We start from the raw sequence: 22961 nt of genomic DNA on the forward strand, positions 1-22961 counted from the left end.
CTTCAGGTATATCACCCATATTAGTCTCAAAGGGTGGTTTTGTGACAAAATTTAAATCCACTGTAGGTCTCCTGCGTGTGTAATATCTGTAGGTGCCAAATCTGCCCCGCTGCATAGAATTACTCTGATGACCCCCAGGCTGGCAGGATCATCAGCTCTGATACCACTGAAAGAGCCCTAAATAGGTTTTTTGCTGCCCTGTTTAAATTTTAATTTAATAAACTATTTTTTGGGGCGTTTTTGGTGTTCTTAGAGACTAGACAGAAGATGCAGAAGAGTTTGTTTCTTTTGTGTTGTTTTTTTGGTGATGGGGTTTGCAACATATGACAAGAAACAACATAAAAATGAACTGTAATCAAGAGATCAGCTTCTGATTTTTATATGACAGCAGATTACAATCATCTAGAAGTGAAATAACATTCACATGTACAAGCAGAAAACATACCAAGGATCCAGTGCTAGGGTTTGAGGTTAGTTTGCTATCCAGAAAATGGATACAAGCTGAGAAAGATGGTGCAAGAGCAGATTAGTGGATCCAATCTGCTTATTCTGCCATAAGATGAATTGCCAATAACAAATTGGGCAAGACCCCAATTATCAGTTGGAAATCCAACCTTTGCCAAGCTAAATTATACAATTTTGACCTTCTTTTCCCACTGTTTTGCTAACCCTGATCACAAATCTAGTTAGTTGACTGTGATTTCTTCCACACTACCCTTTCTAATCCCAACAATGAGATCAAGCACAAGAAATGGAGTTAGAACCCTCCATTTAATTTTAAATTGATGCACAACCTTCTAGAATGGTATGGCCCTGCTTGGAATGGTATGGCTGCAATTAGGAAACCCACACTTGCTGCAATTTCAAGACAAATTGCTCAGAACTGATGTATCATACCTAATGGTGATTGCTGGGCTGGTTTTGTTGCTAAATTGACCCCCAATGGGTCTAGACAAGGCACATCCTTGTCCCACGTGGGCAAATTAGTGGGTACACCTCCACTACCAATGGAGATCTGAGGGTTTACGTCCTCCAAACACCTGCAATTTCTGCTGCTAATGCAGAGCAGAGAAAATCAGAAATAAAATAATAACTTAATACCAATTCCGTCCTCCAAAATGTCTAATAACCTTTTCCAAAGAGTGGCGTAACCCTAAATGGAATATCCCATTGGAATCCAACTAAAAAAGCATCTTCCTTGGCATCTTTTGGGTCCACGTAGCTTAAAGGCTTTTAAACAATGACTAGGGTCCCACCATGCCATGTCATTTAAGTGATTTGAACAAAGGGGTGGCGTTGACATTAAAGGGGCCACTTTATTAAAAGGTACGCATAGCACTTTATTCAAACATAAGCCTTTATTAAAAAAAGAAACTTAGGCTTATAAAGTAACTTTATAAAAGTTACTTTTTTTCCTTATTAACTTTTGACACTTAGAAATTTTTAAGTGTCTTTATTCATCAAATGCAATGTGGGAATTGCATCAAAAAGATGGGGACATGACAATTCAGCATCGTAATATATTTCCAAAGGAGGTGCTTGATCATATTTAAATTGTTTGTTTGTCTCAATGCCTAAAGAACTTAAACTAGTGGCCATTCCAAATAGATTGCAATTTGTATTTATAAGAAAAAATAAAATGTTGAATAGAAAAAAATATGCAACCCTACAATATGCATAAACTAATAAAGTTCAAAACAAACACCAGAAACCATTATAGAAAATCTTGAAACTTGTTTTTTTAAACTTGAAAAAATTCATTAAAACTTGAAAAGATACATTAAAAAATCAAAATAATTAGTTAAATTTCTTACCTTAGATGAATGCATTTGCTTTGTGCAAGCTATGTTCACCGCCTTGACACTTTGTGATCATTTTCCTTAAAAAAAAAAGTAACTACTTTTCAAAATGCAAAAATGGTTTAGCAAGAATGAGTTTTGTGAAATGGATTTGTGTTCGTAAAATGAGGTGTACTTTTAAGGTTTTAGATTGCTTTCATGAGATTTAAAAAAATGTTTTTTGGTTTTAGTGGCCTTTTCTGTCGGTGCACCTATGGGAGTGTTGGGGATAGCCATGGAGCATCCTAGTTGCCTCTGCTTCCCTATTAATACTTCAAGAATAGAATGCAAGAAACTCAGAACAAGAAAAGGTTGCCAAATTTATGTGATAAATGCATGTTTGGGTACTTTAAAAAGCATACAGCATTCTCGTAGTTTTATTTTAAGATTTTACGTATTCTAATGAATTTGTTACAATAAGTGTTCCCTGTTCTTGGGGCTGTTGTCATTTTTTTTTCTTGGTGGATTAAATTGTTATATTTTGTGAGGAGGTTATGGCCTCGCGCAATGGTGTTCCCCTTTCTTATAAGTTCGTTGTTTCAGTTGATGCCCTTCAATCTTCAAGGAAAGAACATTTATTGTTTATTTGAGGATAGTCAGCGATGACAAGTTGGAATTCAAAATTAGAAAATTGGATAGTATCCTCACGAGATTGGCAAAGAAGATCAAGGAGATGCTGTTTGATGGTAGTCACTCTTAATACTTAGTGCTTTCTTTCCTAGATGTTACCAATCAGTTTCTCTTAAGGTATATGGATTAGGTACAATTCACGATATAAAACCATGAAAGTAATGTTCAAAACAACTTAAATTGTGATTGTTAACCAAAAGGCCCTGCACAGAGGCCTACTCTAACTTTCACTCATGATCAAATAATGAAATTCTGAAACTTCAAATGTAGTCTATAGGCAAGCCTTAATCGTAAACAAAGTAGTGATGCTAAATTATCTTTTCATTTATAGAGCACTTGCTTGAATGTTGAAATTGTTACTTTTATTGATGCTACTCTAGCAGTGAATTGATTTTGCACGTCTGGATTTTAGTATAGATTTCCCTTAAATCCTGGCTGTTGATAAATTTTTTTTGTTTAGAATCACACTACATTTCTCATAAGTATTCAAATATTTTCCATTCTTTGATAATGTCCAAAACTTATAGGTGCATCAGAAAATGGGCTCGTTTTTCTACTGAATTGAGAAATCCTTTTGCCATTAGCTTTTGTATATTTCTATTTGATTTCTCTGCAAATGAGATTAGTTCCGACATAACTGGTTGCTTAGAAGCACATTTTCAATTTTATGTCTTTTTCAGTGGTTGCCTTCCTACTTAAGGTGATCGCAGCCTCTTATCTTGCACGCATCTTATTATATGCTCTCAAAGTCTGTCTGAATGTGACTTTAAAATGTGATTATGCAATACCATATTTAGTTTATTTAAATATCTTTTCCTCAATGCATATGCTGTTAAATATGTCCTTACAATGTTTCTTTTAGTTCACAAATGGTGAATGCTAATATTGATAGAAGTTTGGAATGATGATGAATTGAGTATGTGCATCTTGTAAATAATGGACAGCTTTATTTATTATGCAGCACAAAAGGAGTTGGTGGAACAGCACCTGATCCTTCAAAATCTCACATTCTTCCTGATGGAGTGATTGTCCCATTGGGTACACCAAAGCAATCTAACACTAAAGTAAGTCAACATCTTTACTTTCAAGTTTCCTATTGCCATTAATTCCATATTTCTTCATTAAAGTTGCTGGTACTGAGATATTCCTACTTAATAAAATTGAGCAGTCAAATGGTTATAGCTACCAAATAACTACATGAATGAGAGCACTAGACACATGAATTCGATATAATGATGTTGGTAGCTAATCATACGGAAAGTTGAAAAAATGATGAATAGACTAAAAGAAAATGATTATGAGTGTTTTTTTAATTTCTTCCATATCCTACCATTATAAACTGGGAACATTGTTCATTGCGGTCAATCCATTCATCAAATAATTCAGATGCTTGTTTTCCTCCTGTTTGTCCCAAACATTAGAACAAAATCCTTATTGTGGTTGTTCAGGTCACAAAATACTTAGCATGCCAATGAGGGGGACCTTTTCACTCTATCTTAATTTTTTTGAAATTTGAAATCTTTGGGGTTTGACCCCATGACCCAACTAGGGAGAAAACCACTGCTTGCCAATTCACTTACACTAATTTTGCAAATGTAGCTGACCAACCTTTTGGAACTCGTTATCTAATGCTTTTGGCATCTAATTGTGCCTCGTTGTTTCAAGACAATGCCAATCTTCAGTTGGTTCTTTTCTTAACGTGGTTGTTTGTAATGTCCCCTTCCTAACCAGTTGGTTCCCATAGGCTAATGAGTTAGGTTTAAGGAACCTTGGAGACATTTTATCCAGTGATTTGATAGTATTTGATGGTTAGTTGAGCTGGCATCGTTATAATGAGCATAATGCCTTTTTTTGGAGTGATTTTGGGTTAGTCTTCCATACTTACTATTTTTAGTAAGTTAGTTTTGAGCACTGTCTGGGTCAGCTTGTAGGGTTACTATTAAAGTAATCATATAATGTTTCTATAATGGTTGTTTACCTCACTGGGTAAACAGGAAGAATACAGAAACTGAACAGCAATGCACAATGCAAATACAAAAGAAGTACCAGAATAAGCTTGCCATTAATGTCAAAAGATGTTCATATTATAATCTGTCGTCAATATTACATGTCCTCCAACACCCGGAGATGGTACAATATATGACAGCCGAAGGGGTGCGACACAACCGTCGCGACTCCAACTACCTACCCGTCGGCTAACTAACTGACCGCCGTAACACATTATTACCGATGACAACATAAACATAATATACCAACATAACATAATGATTATTCCGGGCAACATCATCCCCCCCAAGAAAAGAAGTCAACTCCGACGACGTAATACAAATTAGAGATGAACGGCAGGAACTACTGACGCTAGTCGGGCCCAAATCTTATACACTTGCTGCGTCCTCGCCTGAAAACCTTTTCTGCTATCAGCCGATGCTCAAGTGCGGATTTCACCAATATTGCTTCCTTTGCCATCACAGTCCTCTTGTGCCTAACCCAAACTTGTCTACAAAACACGTTTTTCAGTCTCAGCTTCCACCAACTGCTACTCAATTGATATTGTCTCCCTAGCCAATTTGTCCTCGATAGCGACCCGTGTTGCTCTCCCGACATCCAACTCCTGGGTACGCTGAACTAAGTCTCACGCGACTAGTGCCTCCAACCTGGTGGTCAGCTCCTCCCGAGCCCTCTGTGCATCCACCACGGCAACCTCACGTCTAGCCGAGACATCCTCCGAGTTCCTCAAAGCGTACCAGTCATGCCTGGAGGTGGCCACAATCCGTTGGCACAAATGCTAGGAGCCAACTCAAATCCTCCATCACACTCCCCAAAGGCTAAAAACTGAACTGAATAACTCCCTGGTGTCATACAACTGCGCGGACTTGCAATGCCTTCCCTCAAACTCTGTTTGTTCGCAACCTCCAAATCCGTCTCCCTCTACGGCTTATTTCTTCCCCACCAATGCTTAGCTACAGGCTTCTTTCTCACAATACGGACAACCACAACACTTCCCGTGGTCTTCTGTAGCTCAAAATAAACTGGGGGTCTGGGGGCAACGCCCCCAGCGGGGTCGAGGGGCAGCGCCCCCGCGGGGTCTGGGGCAGCGCCCCAGCGGGGTTGAGGGGCATCGCCCCCACGGGGTCTGGGGCAGTGCCCCCGCGGGGTCGAGGGGCAGCGCCCCTCGCGGGGTCCTGGGGCAGCGCTGTTCTTCCTTCTACCGCACGGTAGCTCCTTCTTCGCCCAAAATTCGACTTCCTTCCTTCTATCGCACGGTAGCTTCTTTCTCTTCACGCTATTCGGCTGGTACATCGGATTGGGTTCACCTTCTGTTCGCCCATACAAGTAATTAATCCTTCATTTCAATTTTTTTGCGTTTGACTTCCTTCATTCCCCCGCGGCATCTCCTTCGTGCGGCGTTCTTAGCGTGCGGTGTCGTCTTCCACGCCTTTATCTCCCACGGCCTTCGGTTTCCACCGCACGGTGGCTTCTTCTTCTTTCCCTCCCTTCGGCGGCTCTTGTTTTCCCTTACCGCGTGGTGGCGTGGTGGCGTGGTGGTGCGGGGTTCTTCTTCCTTCCCTGCGTGTCCTGTGTTTCCTTTGCGCTGCGTTCGAATGACCTTTTTTATGCGGCTTTCCCTTCGGTGGGCGGCTTTCCCTTCGGTAGGCGGCTTTATGCTCCACGGCTTCCACCGCACGGTGGCTTCCACCGGTGGTTTCCACCGCACGGTGGCTTCCACCTTCGGTGGTCCCACCGCACGGTGGTGTCCACCGTTGGTGGTGCCACCGCACGGTGGTGTCCACCGTGGTGGTGCCACCGCACGGTGGTATCCACTACGTGGCCACCGTACGGTGGTATCCACTACGTGGCCACCGTACGGTGGTCCCTTTTCTTTTTTTTTTTTTTTTTTTCTCTTTTTTTTTTTGACTGTACGGTCACCTGTCATACGACTGTACGTTTTTTTTTTTTTTTCATCTCCTAATTTAGATGTCTTAGAGAGTCGTCTGTTCAGGTCCCGTGTCTCTGGGATTGCCCTTCATCCTTCTCGGTTTTCCTCGCTCGACAGTCTCCTGTTTTGGTCCTATACCTGGCGAGTCGCCTGCCCGGCCTCTCGAGTCTCCTTCCATCTCCTCGGGTCCCCCTCCGAACTCCCGGGTGTCCTTCCGGCCTCTCGGGTCCCCTACACGCTTCTCGTGGTAGGGTTTCCATTTGAACCTATTGGTGGCAAGTTTATTTTCCATGGCCATCCGAAGACCTGGAACCACAAATTCTACAGGGACCATGGTCTCCTTCCCGTACATAAGAAGAAGAAGAATAATAAAGATTTTGAAGGCTGCGGCCTTCCACACAGGATTCCAATCGGTGCCGACACTCTTCTGATTATTTACGTCGCCAGGGTTTGGGGCGTCTCCCTTCCAATGTTCTTTGTATTCCGACAGGTACACCTCTGTTGGTTGCTCTGGTTCCTCTACTTCGAGCCTGTAGCTTTGGAACATTTCGTAATCCTCCATTTGCCAGTGGAAGAGCCCGTTAGTCGAGCATACCTCATCTTCAGAACATCCCTCCAATTCTAGCACCCCTTCACTGTTCGGCTCCATCGCGTTCTTGCCCTTACTTTCATCGGGACCCCCTTCCCCTTTATTAGAGTCCTCCGAGTCGGAAGAGGCGAGCTCTTCGCCGACATTTTGGGTGTGTAGGTCAATGGTATATTTTCGCCCTCCCTTCTCCATGGAAAGTGTATTTTTCTTCCAGTTGTGGTTTACCCTTGCGTTGATCAACCACACTCTCCCCAGGATGGCGTCATAGCCTTTCTTCTTCGAGGGAATAACCACGAAATCTAACAAGAATGGTTGCGTACCAATTGTCACTTGCTGGGCCATCAACAGGCCGAGTGGCTTAATGCCGTGTTGGTCCGCTCCCACTAGGTTGAATGTGGGTGGCCACAGGGTGGGCTTCCCCAGCCGCTTCCATGTTTCTTCTGGTAGTACATTCACCCCAGATCCACCGTCCACAATGGTGTCCTTCAGAATGGTCCCACGGATACCCATTTCTACCACAGCTGGGTGTCTACCACTGCTCAAGGCTAGTAACATCGGGTTAGTCGAAGGGCTGACAGAAACCTCCACCTGTGGTGTACTCTTCGTAGCGGTGGCGGGAACCCCTACCTGTGGTGCACTCGACGATGCGGTGCTTTGCACATTGGTGAGGATGGCAGTCCTCAATTGTGGCATAGAGTCTAGAAGGTCTTTTACCTTTATCGGCACCTCCATCTGCAAGATTTGCCCAATGATGTTATTTTCCGCTTCCGTACGGGATGATGTACTCGCCACCTCGTTGTCCCGTCGTTCGGTCGTCATCTCATGTTCAATATTGGCCTTTGCCTCCCGTAATCTCTCCTTCTCCGTACGGGGGTCAGGATAAGTGGCTTTTTTCATCTGGGCGCGGGTGATCGCCAGTACTTCTTTCTCACCAGTCTTCTCAGCCTTCTCAATGTTGAGGAGATTAACCCCTGCCTGCGGGCAATTTGCGTCCTCATGGTCACCTGGCCTACACCAACGACAGAGGTGCTGAGGGGTGGCTTCCTTCGTGCAATCACGAGCGAAGTGCCCCCACTGATTACAGGCCCTACATTGGATAATTGGCCGGCCCTTGGCGTCATACTGGATACGGCTTCCGTTATTGGTATTGTTGCTATTCCTTCCACTGCCGCGTCTGTTGTCCCGGTATCCTCCAGATGATGCATTATTGTTTGCCTCCGATGTGGATGGCTGCTCCTGCGCAAAGAGCACTTGCTGGTTACGTGCCTTCAGATTGTATGGACATTCCTTCGTAGAATGCCCCATAATCTGGCAGATGTCGTAGAATGCCTTCTTGGGACAGGCACCTTTCGTGTGGCCGCTCTCCTTACACTCCGTGCACCATAGTTCATCGTCCTTACTTGTAGTCCCCTTCATTGTCTTAAATTCTTTTAACATCCTTTCCATATCTTTTTGAAGGGCTGTGACTTTCTTCCTCGGCTTCTCATCACTACTACTCTCTTCTCCCGATGTGTCATCATCTTCAGATGATGATGAAGATCTATTCTTCTTCTTTTTGGCCGTCTTATTTTCACTTTCCAGGTCCATGGCCCGGTTGTATGCATCGTCGTAGGATGTTGGAGGCACAATTTTCATCTTCCGTCGTAGCTTAGGGTTCAAACCCTCGACAAACCACCTCTTCTTCAAGCCATCGGCCGGTTGGCTTTCCATTTTCCCGACTAACTCTTTTAGTCGGCGCCCGTACGCCCGTACGGTCTCCTTCTTTCCTTGCTTTGTTCCGTAGATTTCGGAAACTATCTCGTTATCATCCCGGAGAAGCCGGAATTCCTTCTCGAATGCCTTCTTCAATTCATCCCACGTAGTTACACTGGTTTTATCCAAGTCTGCATACCAGTCAATAGCCACTCCTCTCAGTGTGGCGGGGAACTGCTTCATCCATTCATCCTGGTCAGTCACCCCGTTGGCTGTCCAGATGGTTTCGCATGTACGGCAATGCCGTGCGGGATCATCTTTGCTATCCCCGTTGAATTTGGGTAACTTCTGTTTGGTCGCCATTGATGGAAATCGTCTACTTGGAGGTGGTTGTGGCTGTGTCTGCCCTCCGGTGCTGCTCCCTTCGATGCCGCTGATGCCTCCTGTGGTGGTGACCAAAGGTACGGTGTTCTGCCTTATACCTACCGTGCGGTTAACTTCCCCTTCGTCGTCACCCGTGCCAGGCTCCCTTCGGTGATCCTCCCTTTGTGGCGCTTCGTCGTCACCCGTGCCCGGCTCCCTTCGGTGATCCTCCCTTTGTGGCGTGAGAGATAAGTTTTTGAACTGATATCGAGTCTCTTCAACTAGTTCTCTCCGTAACCTAGTTTCCTCCAGAAACTCTTCAAGGCTTCTCGCTCTACCGTAGTCTGGCGACGCGTAGAAATTCCCCTCGGCTTCTGCACCTTCCGTGACACCTCCTTGGTTCCCTTCGGGCAACCCTTCGGCAGGTCGTCCTTCGGCAAGTTGCCTCAGCCTCCGTCTACGTTCTACACGTTGTTCCAGAATCAAAGCCTTCTGCGCAGCCTCCCACTCGTCGGTTTCTAATTTCTTATTTCTGTCTTTATTCAGTAAATTGGGCATTAATTGTGATACAATTTCATGTTTCTCAACACATAAATCAAAACACAACACGTCTTTATTAATTCATTCTTTTGTATACAATCAACATAATTCTTCTGCTTCTAACAGTGTTCTTTGTTTCTCTCCTTTCACAATTTAAGGATTATTTGTCCTTCGTTGGTCTTCCCTACGTCCGTCATCCTGGCGCTCATGAAATTCTCGTAAAATTTGCTGTCGTCGGTTCTCCGGGTTTACTTCACCAACGGGTAGGCCCATTGTGTCTGTGCGCCATCCGTGTCTTCTGTTCCTGAGTTCATCTAGGCAACGACGCCAAATGTTTACCTCACTGGGTAAACAGGAAGAATACAAAAACTGAACAGTAATGCACAATGCAAATACAAAAGAAGTACCAGAATAAGCTTGCCATTAATGTCAAAAGATGTTCATATTATAATCTGTCGTCAATATTACATGTCCTCCAACACCCGGAGATGGTACAATATATGACAGCCGAAGGGGTGCGACACAACCGTCGCGACTCCAACTACCTACCCGTCGGCTAACTAACTGACCGCCGTAACACATTATTACCGACGACAACATAAACATAATATACCAACATAACATAATGATTATTCCGGGCAACAATGGTCATTTGGTTAGTTAGTTTAGGATATTTCCTTTTCGTAGTTTGTTCTTATTTAGAATGTTTCTTTTCGGTCTTTTGTTTCTGTTCTAGAAAATTTGCTTGTAATTGCTTATTTAAGAGTGTTCATCTCCTTTGCTAATACAACATCGTATTATCATTTCATGATATTAGAGCTTAGGTTCTTTTTAAGTGATTCCACAAAAAATCATGGAAGGGTGTTGCTTGATTTTTTACAAAAATTAGGGAGTTTTATTTTTATTTACTACTCGTGATGGCCACGATTAAAGTTTTTGAATAGATTGGGGGGTTTTGTACGATTTTCTCCTCAAAAATCGTGGATGGGTTTTCTGATTTGTCTCCACAAAAAATCATGGAGGGTTTTGCACGATTTTCTCTTAAAAATTGTGATTTCTTTGTTCATTTTTTGCACGATTTTTCAGACAAAAATATTGGATCCTTTCTTTGCTGGAGGGTTTTTTGATTTTGTCCACAAAAAATCACGAAGGGTGTTGTTGTTTTTTGGGTTTTCTGATTTTTCCGCAAAAAAAGTCATGATGGGTTTTTTGCGTGAGTTTTGAGAAGTTGGTCTTGGTGTCTTTGGATAAAGGGAGGGATGGCTTTGTTACCCAACATCATGTTGGAAGGATTGTGGTAGAAGGATTATGGTAAATTTGGTCATATCCAGAAGTTCTGTAGAACCAGGGAGGGTCTCAACAGTAGGCTCATGTCGCAGAGTGTTCTGAGAAGGGGGAAGCCTTCTATGCATTCGTGACAAAATGACTTGTAGATTATGTCAAGTCTTGTGTAGGGTAGTTAGTAGAATGACTATAAAGGGAGGCTATTAAAGTAATTACTTAATGTAAATTCTATAATGGTCATTTGGTTAGTTAGTTTAGGATATTTCCTTTTTGTAGTTTATTCTTATTTAGAATGTTTATTTTTAGTCTTTTGTTTCTGTTTTAAAAACTTTGCTTGTAAATGCTTATTTAAGGAGCTTTCGTCTCCTTTTTTAATACAACATCGAATTATCATTTTAGTTACTATTTTTAATATTGTCGGTGGGCTCAGTTTTGATGACTATCTTAGCATTTTATATAGTCTGGTGGTTTTGAATAAAATAATGATAAGTTATTAATTAATAAAGCTAAATTAAAGATTTAACTTTATCATTATTTTAATTTATTTTATAAAGGACTGTAAGGGGTGTAATGCCCCTTCCAATTTTTGTCCTAGAATTAATTATAAGTATAACAAATTATCATTAGGGTTACTCTTAACTAAGGTTTATGATACTTCTTACTAGGAAGATCAACATATTTCAACATAACTATTATGCTTTCATAATACATTTGATAATATTATATTTAAGCCCCAATCCCTACCTCTAACTTAATCCTCAACCCTACGAAGGATGGGGAATAACCATGTTAGGGTACTAGAAACTATCCTTTACAAATAGTGCTTTTGTATGATGTAACACATTCCCATTCCACCGCAGGTCTTATCTATTGCCCTTGTATGATGTAGCATGGTCCATTCCAACGCAAGACCTACCTATCTTGTGAGATATTAATACCGCATCTCCCTAACATTTCCACAGTCAATCCCTCTTAGGGGCAATAGGAAAGATTAAAGATTAGGCTACCATATAACAATGTATCTTTAGTGTGTGTATATATATATATATATATATATATATATAGTGTCACATTCCTATACCTTTATATATTAAAAAATCATAAGCGATAATATAATATGTATTATCAATGAACTGATAGGAATAACATCCATTATGCTATACCAAGCAAGTATTCATTAAACTATGCATAGGGAACTCATCCCATAGACCCCAGTATATGATTGAATCTGCTGTGTATTCTTATTAATTCCTTTCCTTTATCTCTCAATGTGAGGGAGAGGTCACACCTCTTCATCATGTATGCCCTTTGGCAAGAGACACACCCTTTCACCATTAGCACCCTTTGAAAGAGTGCAACTCTTCATTATTTCTGCCCTTTGAAAGGGCACAACCTTTCACAATCAGATCTGCACTACTGATTCCCAAATTATCCCCCCGTCAAATTAGTTCTCTTCTCCCTTTTATACCTCATATTTGGGGGAGTCACAACTTATCATTTCATGCCTTTTGACCATTCATTAAATTTAATCAAATTTATATTTAATTATATTCTTTTATATTTTAATTAATTTATTTTTTATTATATTCTTTTATATTTTAATTAATTTATTTTTTATTCTTTTTCATTTAATTTCATTATTATTATTTATTATTCAATTCTATTTCAAAGTGGGGACATTACAAGGTGTCCTATTATAAAGTGAAAAGTGACTTATTTAAAATATATGGTCCCTTTTATATTTAATTAAACATTGGACATTTAAAAGAGATGATTTTTATTAAATAAAGTGTGCCTAGAGGAAAAGTTAAAACCGCTTGGGGAGTCTATAAAAGGCATTTTGGGAGTTCATTTTCATTCATGTTGAGTTTGATATTTTGAAACTGTCATTTTTAAAATTTTTTTTTGGAGGAGATTGCTTTTCTTTGGTTTGTGAAAATGAAATCTCTTGTAGGCGACATTCTCCACGTTATTAAGAGATATAATTGACTCTCCATGTTACTAAGAGATATAATTGATGGAAATATTGTCATTGATGTCAAAGATGCAAAAAGACTATCATCAATGTCAAAGGTGATGGTTAAGGAATTAGATAGCTGTGATTTATATGAAGAAGACATCTACATGAAACCATTAATAATCAGAATTGAAGGCATCTCCATGATCAAATTAGTGATAGCATTGAAGATGAACTTCATATACAAGGTGAGGGTATACGGTGATCAATGCAGCGGTCTGTTTAACAATGAACCACTAAGCAACAAATCGATATATATCGTCTCAGCTACAGAATACAGTGACTGAGAATATATACTGCATATTCTCATATATATATATATACTGTATATTCTGATATATAATACTGTACATACACATCAAGACATAACTACAAGCAAAAGGAACTGACATAACTTGAAAGAAGACAAGATCTTCAGAGATATGTTTGTTAAGGCAAACGATTTGTTTGAAAGGGGAAGTTGTAGACAACTGAACAATCATTGTGACGACATGAATTCATTCACACAAAGTATATAGTGTCGATACAAAACTTCAGATGCTCTAATCGTATTCTCCAGTAATCATATGACTGACAAAAGTAAAGAACAGCACTATGTGTAGCAATCATACTGGCAGCTACGGGTATGTCCAACATAGCCCAATACTATGGCAACTTATATATCATAACAGTCATAACAAAACATGAAGAACGTTGACTTGGTCTGGTAGCGACTATGTATAATATGTAATGATGATACATTGAAAGCAGTGCAGCAATAACAAAATTATGAACAGCGACTATTCAGATAATATTGGAGAACAAGCTCGATAAAGTGTGGAATGATGCGATCATTTTGGAGACTTCATTAATCTGGTTAACTCACTGAAGATAACTCAAGGCACCAAATGATTAAGAGTGTAGCGATAATTGAAGATGAATTAATACGGCAGCTGTTATAATAAATCAAGACAGAGCGATCAGAAAGAACAAATAGTCATAATGATTATAAACTGCAATAAGATATATTTATATCGGGTTTATAGATATACAACAGTGACTCTCCAAATAATACTGTCGGCTTGTTAAAGAGAAGTGATTCCATAATGAACAAAGGCAATGATGGTTTATTTATGATTTAATAAACATATATTATGTATAAGGCAATAATATTATAAAAACTGCAGCAGCGATAAGTATATGTTTGAAGGCAGTGTTGACATAGCAATGACTACATATTTGTATGTAGCAATTCATCCAGTTACATATATGTAATGAGCAGCAATGATATGTGTATAGCCTATGTACATATTAAAGCAATAATCAGAAATTAAATTGACAGCGATCTTCATCCATCTCTTTATTATCGGCAATTTCATGAAGAAATATGGGAGTCTTTGACCAGTGATCAAAGTATAAAACTTTGATATATGACAGCGACTACATTTTTAATGGAAGATGGCGACTAAAATAAAGGTGGAAAATTCATCACAAGCAGCGACTTCATATTCTATGGTTGCGAAATGTTCTTAGTGCTACAAGAAAGAAATATTACTCTATCTTAGGTCAACTCTTTATGAGAAAGAAAGACAGCGCTTATGTTTAGAAAAGCGACTTAGTCTAATGAAACGAGAATTAGTGAAACAAATAAAACAAATCAGTGCGATCATATTCAAGTTTTATAAACACTTGTTTAAGACAGCACTTTTATAAAAGGCAAAATGTCTCATCTGAGAGACACGTATGAACAGGTCTAAAAGACACGTATGATACAGGTGTTGAGAAAAGTTAGAAAAAGAGAAAATAACGACTCTATTATGAAGAGACATATGACTTGGATTAAAGCTAGCATTGAAATGTTATATTAGTAAGGAACTTACTAAAGGCTTCGATTAATATTAGTTAAGGAAAATATCATTTCATGGAAAATATCGTGTCTCCCCATTCAAACAGATGCATCATTCTGTTTGAAGACAGGACTACATAAATGAAGATGAAGTAAGCGATGTGTAGTTGTATGTAAGGTGAGTTCTCTGTGAAAAAGTATTATGCGTGAACTATGAAAATGTATCGATGCTGGTAGAATAAGCATAAGGAATATGCAAGTGTATGCTGTGAAGACAATTATGTTTATCAATACATAAGAGGTGCTGGGTGTATGCAGAGATTATAATAAAATACGTGGAGAATATAGGTCTGAACTTCCTTCAGACTGTGAGATACATTAAAAGAAATCTGATGACATAGAAGACAATCTCTTGTAGAGATAAAGGTGGATATTTATGTGTATAGAGGGGCAGAGTTTGCAAAGATCAGGATTATGTGTGAAATGAAGCTTGGAAAATAAAAAAAATCAGAATATTTCTCAGAGAAAAGCGCAGAGTATAAAGTGGTATATGTAGAATGAATAAGAAAATTCTTTGAGAAGCTGTATGTAGTTGCGAAAGCAGTAAAGACATAAAATGTTGTACACCAACAAAGTGTGTATGTGAATATCCAGTATTATTGTCATTCTATAGCAAATTTTGAGGTGAAGATTGTGGCCTTGTTGGTGACAGATTTTTATTAGACTATAACATATTTGATCAGACATATGAGACAGATTGAAGCAGACTTAGAGCAGACATATGAGACAAATTTATGCAGACTTAGAGCAGATTTAATGGCAGAGTTATAGAAAAGCTTTATGTGCAGATTGAAGATTATATTGAGAAGAGTTTTATGGAAAACTTATTGTCATAATACTAGCAGACTTGAAAAGAAAGTAAAGTTAGATTTGTGGTGAAGATTTATAGTCAGTTGAGATAGCAACATTGTCAAGATGGAAATTCAGATTTATATGAAGTGGGTTGGTTCTCACTAATTCTGGATTGGGGAGTTGGTGCTTCCAGTGGGTTGGTGCTCACGAATTCAGAAGTGGCAGTTGGTGCTTCCAGTGGGCTGGTGCTCACAAACAGTGTTAGGGGTTGGTGCCTCTAGTAGGTTGGTGCCTACAAAATATAGTAAAAGAAGAAATATATAAAAGCATTGATTTACCGTGGTTTCTCCCGTAAGGGTTTCCACTAATATATCTTGTGTTTAACTTGTGTTCATATTAGATAGATTACATATGAATATTAGTATGCAATGAATATGGTAATAAGATAAGCTATATACTTATGATTGAAATTGAAAGAATTAATTTGGTAAAAGATTGTTGTTATACTGATTCACCCCCTCTCAGTATAACCGTGTGCTCTTCAATAATTTGGAGGATTACTTGTGTTTTCACACACTTGAAACACAGCTGGGCTCATTGTAATTCATATTTCTGATTTTGAGAGGGTTTGCATTGCATATTTGGTCAAGAAGGGCTGATTTTGGGAAGATGAGTTTTGAGCATTACTATCTATTCTATTCATGCTGTCCAAGCTGGAAGCTATATTACTAGACATGTAGGGTTTGGAGCTTGTATTTGTTGGTTATTTCTTGCTGCTGCCATCTATTCTTCTTACCAAAAAATGGGTATGTTGTATTTATGTCTGTAATCAGATTTATCCATCTGGGTATCTTCAATTTTGGTTGTGTACACTTTCAGTTTATACCTGATTTAAAGTATTGAAAATTGCTAGCATCTCCTTGGTATTTGCTGTTCTAGTATTGTATTTATTGAATTATAAATCTGCTCTTTCTAGTTTTCTTTTCTCTCTATAAAACATTTTCCAAACAGAATAAAAATAGAGAAAAAGAAAACAAAGTCAAACAGGGCTACATGCTACAATGGTATCAGGGTAGTTTATCCAACCATTATGGAGAGTACAATATGACAGAGCAATTATATGTCTCGTCTGCGAACACCTTTCGCTCAACATTATCGCAAGAACAGGTCTGCTCCAAATTTGCTTGCAGAAGAACAAAGGGCTTTAGATAGACAAAATACAAAAAATATGGGTGATAGAAATGCAAGAAATTTAGGGGAAGAAAGGTTTCTGAATTGGTTGGATGTATTGATTAGAGGACAAGAAGCTGCATAACAAAGGGCACAATAACAATATCAACATCTGGAGCTAATAAAAAAAATGATGGCTTGACAAATGGGGATAAATATTGGTGAAAATAATAATGGAGGTAACAATGGAGGCAATAATGGCTAAGGAGAGAACTTGGTACATGGTGGAGTTCCAAATCAGCAAACTAGAACCATCAATTCAAGGCCTCTTATGCCTATTTTTCCACCTAGGGAACCAACACTAGTTGATAATGAACCACAGATAATAGATTTGCAGGATCAATTCAGACACAATTGGGAGAGTGGAAGTCTTGAGTTCCAAGCTACTATATCATTGAGGGACTACATTGATGTAAGAATGAAGCATAGACCCCACACTGGTTATAGAACACATAAATATGATCTACGAAAGAAGGTAGGAAAATTGACTCTTCCTTATTACGATGGTTCAAGGAAGACTTCAGCTAGAGGTTGGATTCAAAAGGTAGACACCTATTTTCAGCTCAATCTTATGTCGAAAGAAGATGCCATTAAGTATGCAGCAATACATCTTGATGGCATTGCACATGAGTGATGGCATCGTGGGATGATCGCCATGGGACATGATTGTATTACTTCTTATGTAGATTCTACAGAGAGGTTGATTGAAAGATTTGATAAGAAGAAATTGCATTTCGAAGAGTTAGCATAGTTGAAGCAATGAGGTTTAGTTGACACGTATGTTGCAAATTTTCAGAGGCTTGTAGTGTTGGTCACTGATATTTCAGAGAGAAGAATCATGGTCCTTTTTATGGATGGGTTGACAAATCCATTGAGAGGTTGGATTAAGGCTCTCAATCCACCTATTCTATAGGAAGCCATAAAAAAGGCTAGAGACATGGAGGTTTCTACTTCTAGAAGCAAAATTCAGTCTAAATGATTCCCTCATAAGAAGGACAAGGATAAAAAACATTTCCAAGCTCTCACATCAACCATGGAGTGATTCAAACAGGCTGGATAGTGAGCAGCTGAATGACCTCAGAAGGAGGAAATTGTGCTTCCATTGTAGAGAACATTGGGACCCCTCATATAAGTGCAGTATGAAAGGAAATGCTAAGTAGTTGGAGTATTATTTTGATGAGGAATTTGGATTAGAAAAATCAGATCACCAATTTGATTTAGAGAGTAGTGAAGAGGAAAATACATCAAAAGAAGATCCCAAGGATGATAGGACCATTGCACAAATTACTATTGCTCAAGAGGCAATCACTTTCAAGGTAAGAGGTGTAATATAGGGGCAGTGGGTAGTTGCTTTGATTGAATTAGGAGCTACAAATAATTTCATTAATGAAAGGTTTGTAGCTAAGAGGGGATTGCAAACTGAAGAACGTGATGGATTCAAGGTGATGATAGCTGGCAAGCACAAGCTTCCTTGAACGCGTAAGATTTCCAATCCAAGTATATAGTTGGGTGATTATGAGATAAAAGATGAATTCTATGTGGTGTACATGGGGAACAAATATGTTATTCTTGGCATGACATGGATGTTGTCACTTGTAGAGTTCTCTTTCAACTTTTAGAAATTAGAAATGAAGTTTGAGCACCAAGGTAGGAATGTGGTACTCAAAGGACTTTTAGATTGAGGATCTAGAGTGGTGTCACTCAATAGGATGGAGTGGCTAATTAGGCATGATCAAGTAGAGTGGGTAGCGGAGTGTCTTATCATGCTAATAGTTCTAGAAATGTCAGAACAACAAAATAGCAATTATCATCCAGATGTTTAGAGATTGCTATTTAAGCATAGCAAAGTGTTCAGGAGTATCTGTCATGGAGTTCCTCCTAAGAGGGGAATAGAGCATGTCATTGAGCTGGAGGAAGGAGAGTAATTACTACTCCTTATTGGCATCCTAAGAGGCATAAGGATGAAATAGAAAAAGCAATTAAGGAGTTACTAGAGATGGGGCACATAAAACCTAGCAAGAGCCCATGGACATCAACAGTAGTTTTGGTAAAGAAAAAGGATGGAACAATGCGTATGTAAATTGATTACATGGCCTTGAATAAAAAGACAATCAAGAACACGTATCCAGTTCCCAGAATAAATGAATTGATTGATGAGTTGCATGGGGCTTGGTACTTTTCTAAGATAAATTTGAGGTTAGGGTATCATTAGATTCAAATGAGGAAAAAGGATATTGAGAAGACCACTTTTAGGTGTCATTTTGGGCATTTCGAGTTCTTGGTAATGCACTTTGGTTTGACGAATGCTCCAGCTACTTTTTCAGAGTTGTATGAATTAGGTGTTTAGGAAAACAGTTGATGAAAATTGTTTTGATATTTTTTGATGACATCCTGATTTTCGGTAAGACTTGGGAGGAGCATATGCAACATCTTGAGAAGGTATAAAGCATCTTAGAGAGTGAGTTTCTATATGCTAAGGAGTCTATATATGACTTTGGAATGATAGAGCTTCTTTATCTCGATCACATCATTAGTGGAAAGGGAGTGAGAGTTGATCCTAAGAAGATCAAGGCCATTGTTGAGTGCCTACTATAAATCTCACACATCTCAAGGGATTCTTTGGTCTTTGTGGTTTCTATAGGAGGTTTGTTAGAGGTTTTCATAGACTGTAGCCCCGCCTACACACTTGAATAAGAAAGGAGCCTTGGAGTGGTTTGATTCAACACAAAAGTGTTTTGAACACTTCAAACCTAAGTCACAAGGTTTGAGTTGGAGTTTTTGTTCGTGTTCTACAACCATAAAATTTGGATGAAGTTTGATAAGGGGAAAAAATTTGAAAAAAAATTCGACATTAAATTCGCCTTATATAAATTTACTTTTATTGAAATATAGATAATATTATTAATATATATACATAATTATAAAAATAGTTCAGCAAAAGTATGAACTTAAATTCTATTTAAAAAACATATGGATTAGATAAAATAAAACTAAATTTAAATACTTTTTTTTAATAAAAAATAATATAAATAATATAATATTGAATTTTTTTTATTAACATCAATACTAAAATATAAATGCATGTTCAAATTTTTATAAAATGTAGAAAAACCAAAAACCAAAAACCTAAAAAAGAACCATATACTACAAATGAAACTTTGGCATAGTTGGGAGTTGCTGAGAAATGAAACTGGAGGACCATCGACCATCAAGCAAAAACGGAATGGGAGGGTTGTCGGCTGTGGCAAGTCGAGACTTCTTGCAGTGTGTAGGTCGATGCTAGCCTTAATGGAATCCATTGAAAATGATTCACTTGGCCCTATGATTTTTTTGTTATTGTGTTTCTTGAGACCTTTGTCACGCGGTCACGTTTGAACAAACTCGTATACAAAAAAGAAAACTATGCCCTAGCCACGTTTGTCACGCGACTACATTTGAACAAACTCGTATACAAAAAAAGAACTATGAACAAACTCATATAAAAATTAATATAAATAAAATAACAACTAATTTATTAACATTAATAATAAAATATAAATGCATGTTCAAATTTTAATAAAATGTAGAAAAACCAAAAACCAAAACCCTAAAAAAGAACCATAAGCTACAAATGAAACTTCAGCATAGTTGGTAGTTGCAGAGTAATTGAAATGGAGGATCGTTGGCCATCAGAAATGGAAGGGGAGTGTCGTTGGCTGTGGCAAGTCAAGACTTAGTGCTGCTTGTAGGTTGATGCTAGGCTTAATGGAATCCATTGAAAACGATTCACCTGGCCCTATGATTTTTTTGCTGTTGGGTGTCTTGAGACCTTTGTCACACGGCCATGTTTGAACAAATACAATTAAAAAAAACAAAAAACTATGCCCTAGTCGCTCTCAAAAGAGGATTGATTCTCAATCTATTGGCCTTTTCCAATGCAAATTTTAACATGAATTTTGACGAATTTTATATGTTTGTCAAATGTTCTCCAAATTTCAAGTGTGAAATTCGGTGAATCTTGTGACTAAGCTTCAAATAGTTAAAGTCTACATGCTGAGTATTAGCAATACCTGATTTTACCAAACCTTTTGAGTTCGAGTGTGATGGTTCATGAGAGAGAATAGAAGCAATTTTGATGCAAGAGAAGCAACCCATTGCAGTTGAGAGCAGAAAGTTAATAGGTGTGGAGAGGACCTACTTTGTTTATGATAGGGAAATGTTGGCCATTATGCATGCATTGGCCAAATTTAGACCATACTTAGTTGGGGGTAAGTTTATCATCAAAACAAACCACAACAACATCAAATGCTTCATGAACCAAAAGGATCTAAATGATAGGGAGCAAAAGTGGGAACCAAAAGGATTTAAATGATAGGCAGTAGAAGTGGGTTAGCAGATTGCAGACATATGATTTTGACATTGTTTATGTATAAGCCATCTTTGTATTGTTTCTTAGTTTTAGTCCTATTTAGACTACATATAATAGAGTTCTCAACCATTTCAGTGCTATCCTTTGAGGCCCAGTAATTGCTTACTTGAAATTTGGAGTATCTTGTGTCTGATAAGGGGGAGTTCACAGTTGACTAAAATGTTTGGTTTGCATTACAAGAGAAATATGAAACTAACCAGTTACACAGATTGTCCTGTGAGCTGGATTGCAACAGTAACGATTCCCATGTTTGTAGGTAATGTGGGATTACAACAGTTAATGAAAATTTGTCATTCAATAGGTAGGACATGAAAAGAATGGGTCCAATAGTATACACATGAAAGCTGATCTGATGATGATCATAAAAGCAGTTGCTTAACCAAAAATAAAGAATGAAAATGTATTGTCAAATATGTAGTTGCTTAACCAAAAATAAAGAATGAAAATGTATTGTCAAATATGTAGTTGCTTAACCACCTTATATAATTAAATAATTATCTATCATTGTACACCATATTCTGAATCCCTGCATTTTATAAAATAATTTATTATTTAATGAATTATTGCTCATTCTCATAACTAATTAAATTTCATTTAATTTGTTATGTTTTCTTCTTCCAAAGGTTAGTAAATTTATGTTCTTTAACTTTAGCCCCACTCCTACATTCTTCCAAATCCAGTTAATTAGTTAGTCCTTGATTAATTAATTAATAAAACTTACTGTGATCCTGTTGTGACCATTTCACACATCGCCCCATCGCAAATGGGGACCCCCTCTTTTTTGCTTGTTTTTTTTGCTCGTTTTCGCTTTCGTTTTTAGGGTTTTGTTAGTTAGTTAGTCGTCTGGATTTAGGGCCAAGCCTTAGGGTTTTAAATTTTGCCTTTTCAAGCCGAAATCCAGTCGATTTTGAGAGCTTCTGAGCTTCTTTCCTAGAATGCAAAATTTTGAATGCAATGAAATCGCCAAAATGGTCTAATTTTCAATTGGAATGTTCATGCAGAGCTTAAACTTGTCTAAATGATGACCGTCAATGTGAATTTTTTGTCTGATTGAATGTTTTGACCAAATTTTGACTTTTTTGAAGTTTGATCCTGGGCATTGGAATTGATTTGTTTTCGCCTCGTGAAGTGTTAAAATGTGAAAAATCTTGTTATTTTGGCCTGTAGGAGCAAAATCGCTCCTGTCCCTCAGTGAAGGACGGGAGCTCAATTCCAAATATCTCATTGTCCTTGCAGAGTCCAGACGAAGTTTACGTTTGAAGTGATGGAGAACGACAAGATCTTTCATTTGAATATAAATTGAAGATTTTCATGAGCACAGAAATGCCTCCAGGAGGAAAATCGCTCCTGTCCCTCAGTGAAGGACCGGAGCTACAATTCAAATTTCACCTTGTCCGTGCAAGATTTTGATGACTCAGCAATTGGAGGACGTCCGAAGGAAGATACTTTGCCAAATGAATATAATTTGAGATGCAAAAATGAAGGAAAATGACCTATATTGACTAAATCGCTCCTGTCCCTCTCCAAGGGACCAGGGCGAGGTACCTTGTAGCTCTCGTCCCTCTCCCAGGGACCAGAGCGATTTCCTCCATTTTGCAAAATCCAGACAAGGGTCAAGGCAAGTTTACGTTCAAAAACGAAGGAGAACATGAGATGAATGCATTGAATATAAATTGAAGATTTTTGGGACGTCCATACCAATGCTAAATGACTAGTTCGCTCCTGTCCCTCAGGAAGGGACCAGAGCGATTTTTGA

At 38.6% G+C, this 22961-nt stretch overlaps 1 protein-coding gene across 3 annotated transcripts in view; it reads left to right on the forward strand.

The window, feature by feature from the left end:
• Window positions 1-22961, forward strand: part of LOC131048690 (poly [ADP-ribose] polymerase 2) — a 237155-nt gene that overhangs the window by 206467 nt on the left and 7727 nt on the right. For all 3 annotated transcript variants that reach the window (XM_057982747.2, XM_057982748.2, XM_057982750.2), the window contains one exon: window positions 3430-3532. In XM_057982747.2, coding sequence (XP_057838730.2) covers window positions 3430-3532 — 103 coding nt within the window. The remainder of the gene's footprint in view (window positions 1-3429; window positions 3533-22961) is intronic.

This window comes from Cryptomeria japonica, chromosome 2, assembly GCF_030272615.1.
Source record: "Cryptomeria japonica chromosome 2, Sugi_1.0, whole genome shotgun sequence".
Classification (NCBI taxonomy): domain Eukaryota; kingdom Viridiplantae; phylum Streptophyta; class Pinopsida; order Cupressales; family Cupressaceae; genus Cryptomeria; species Cryptomeria japonica.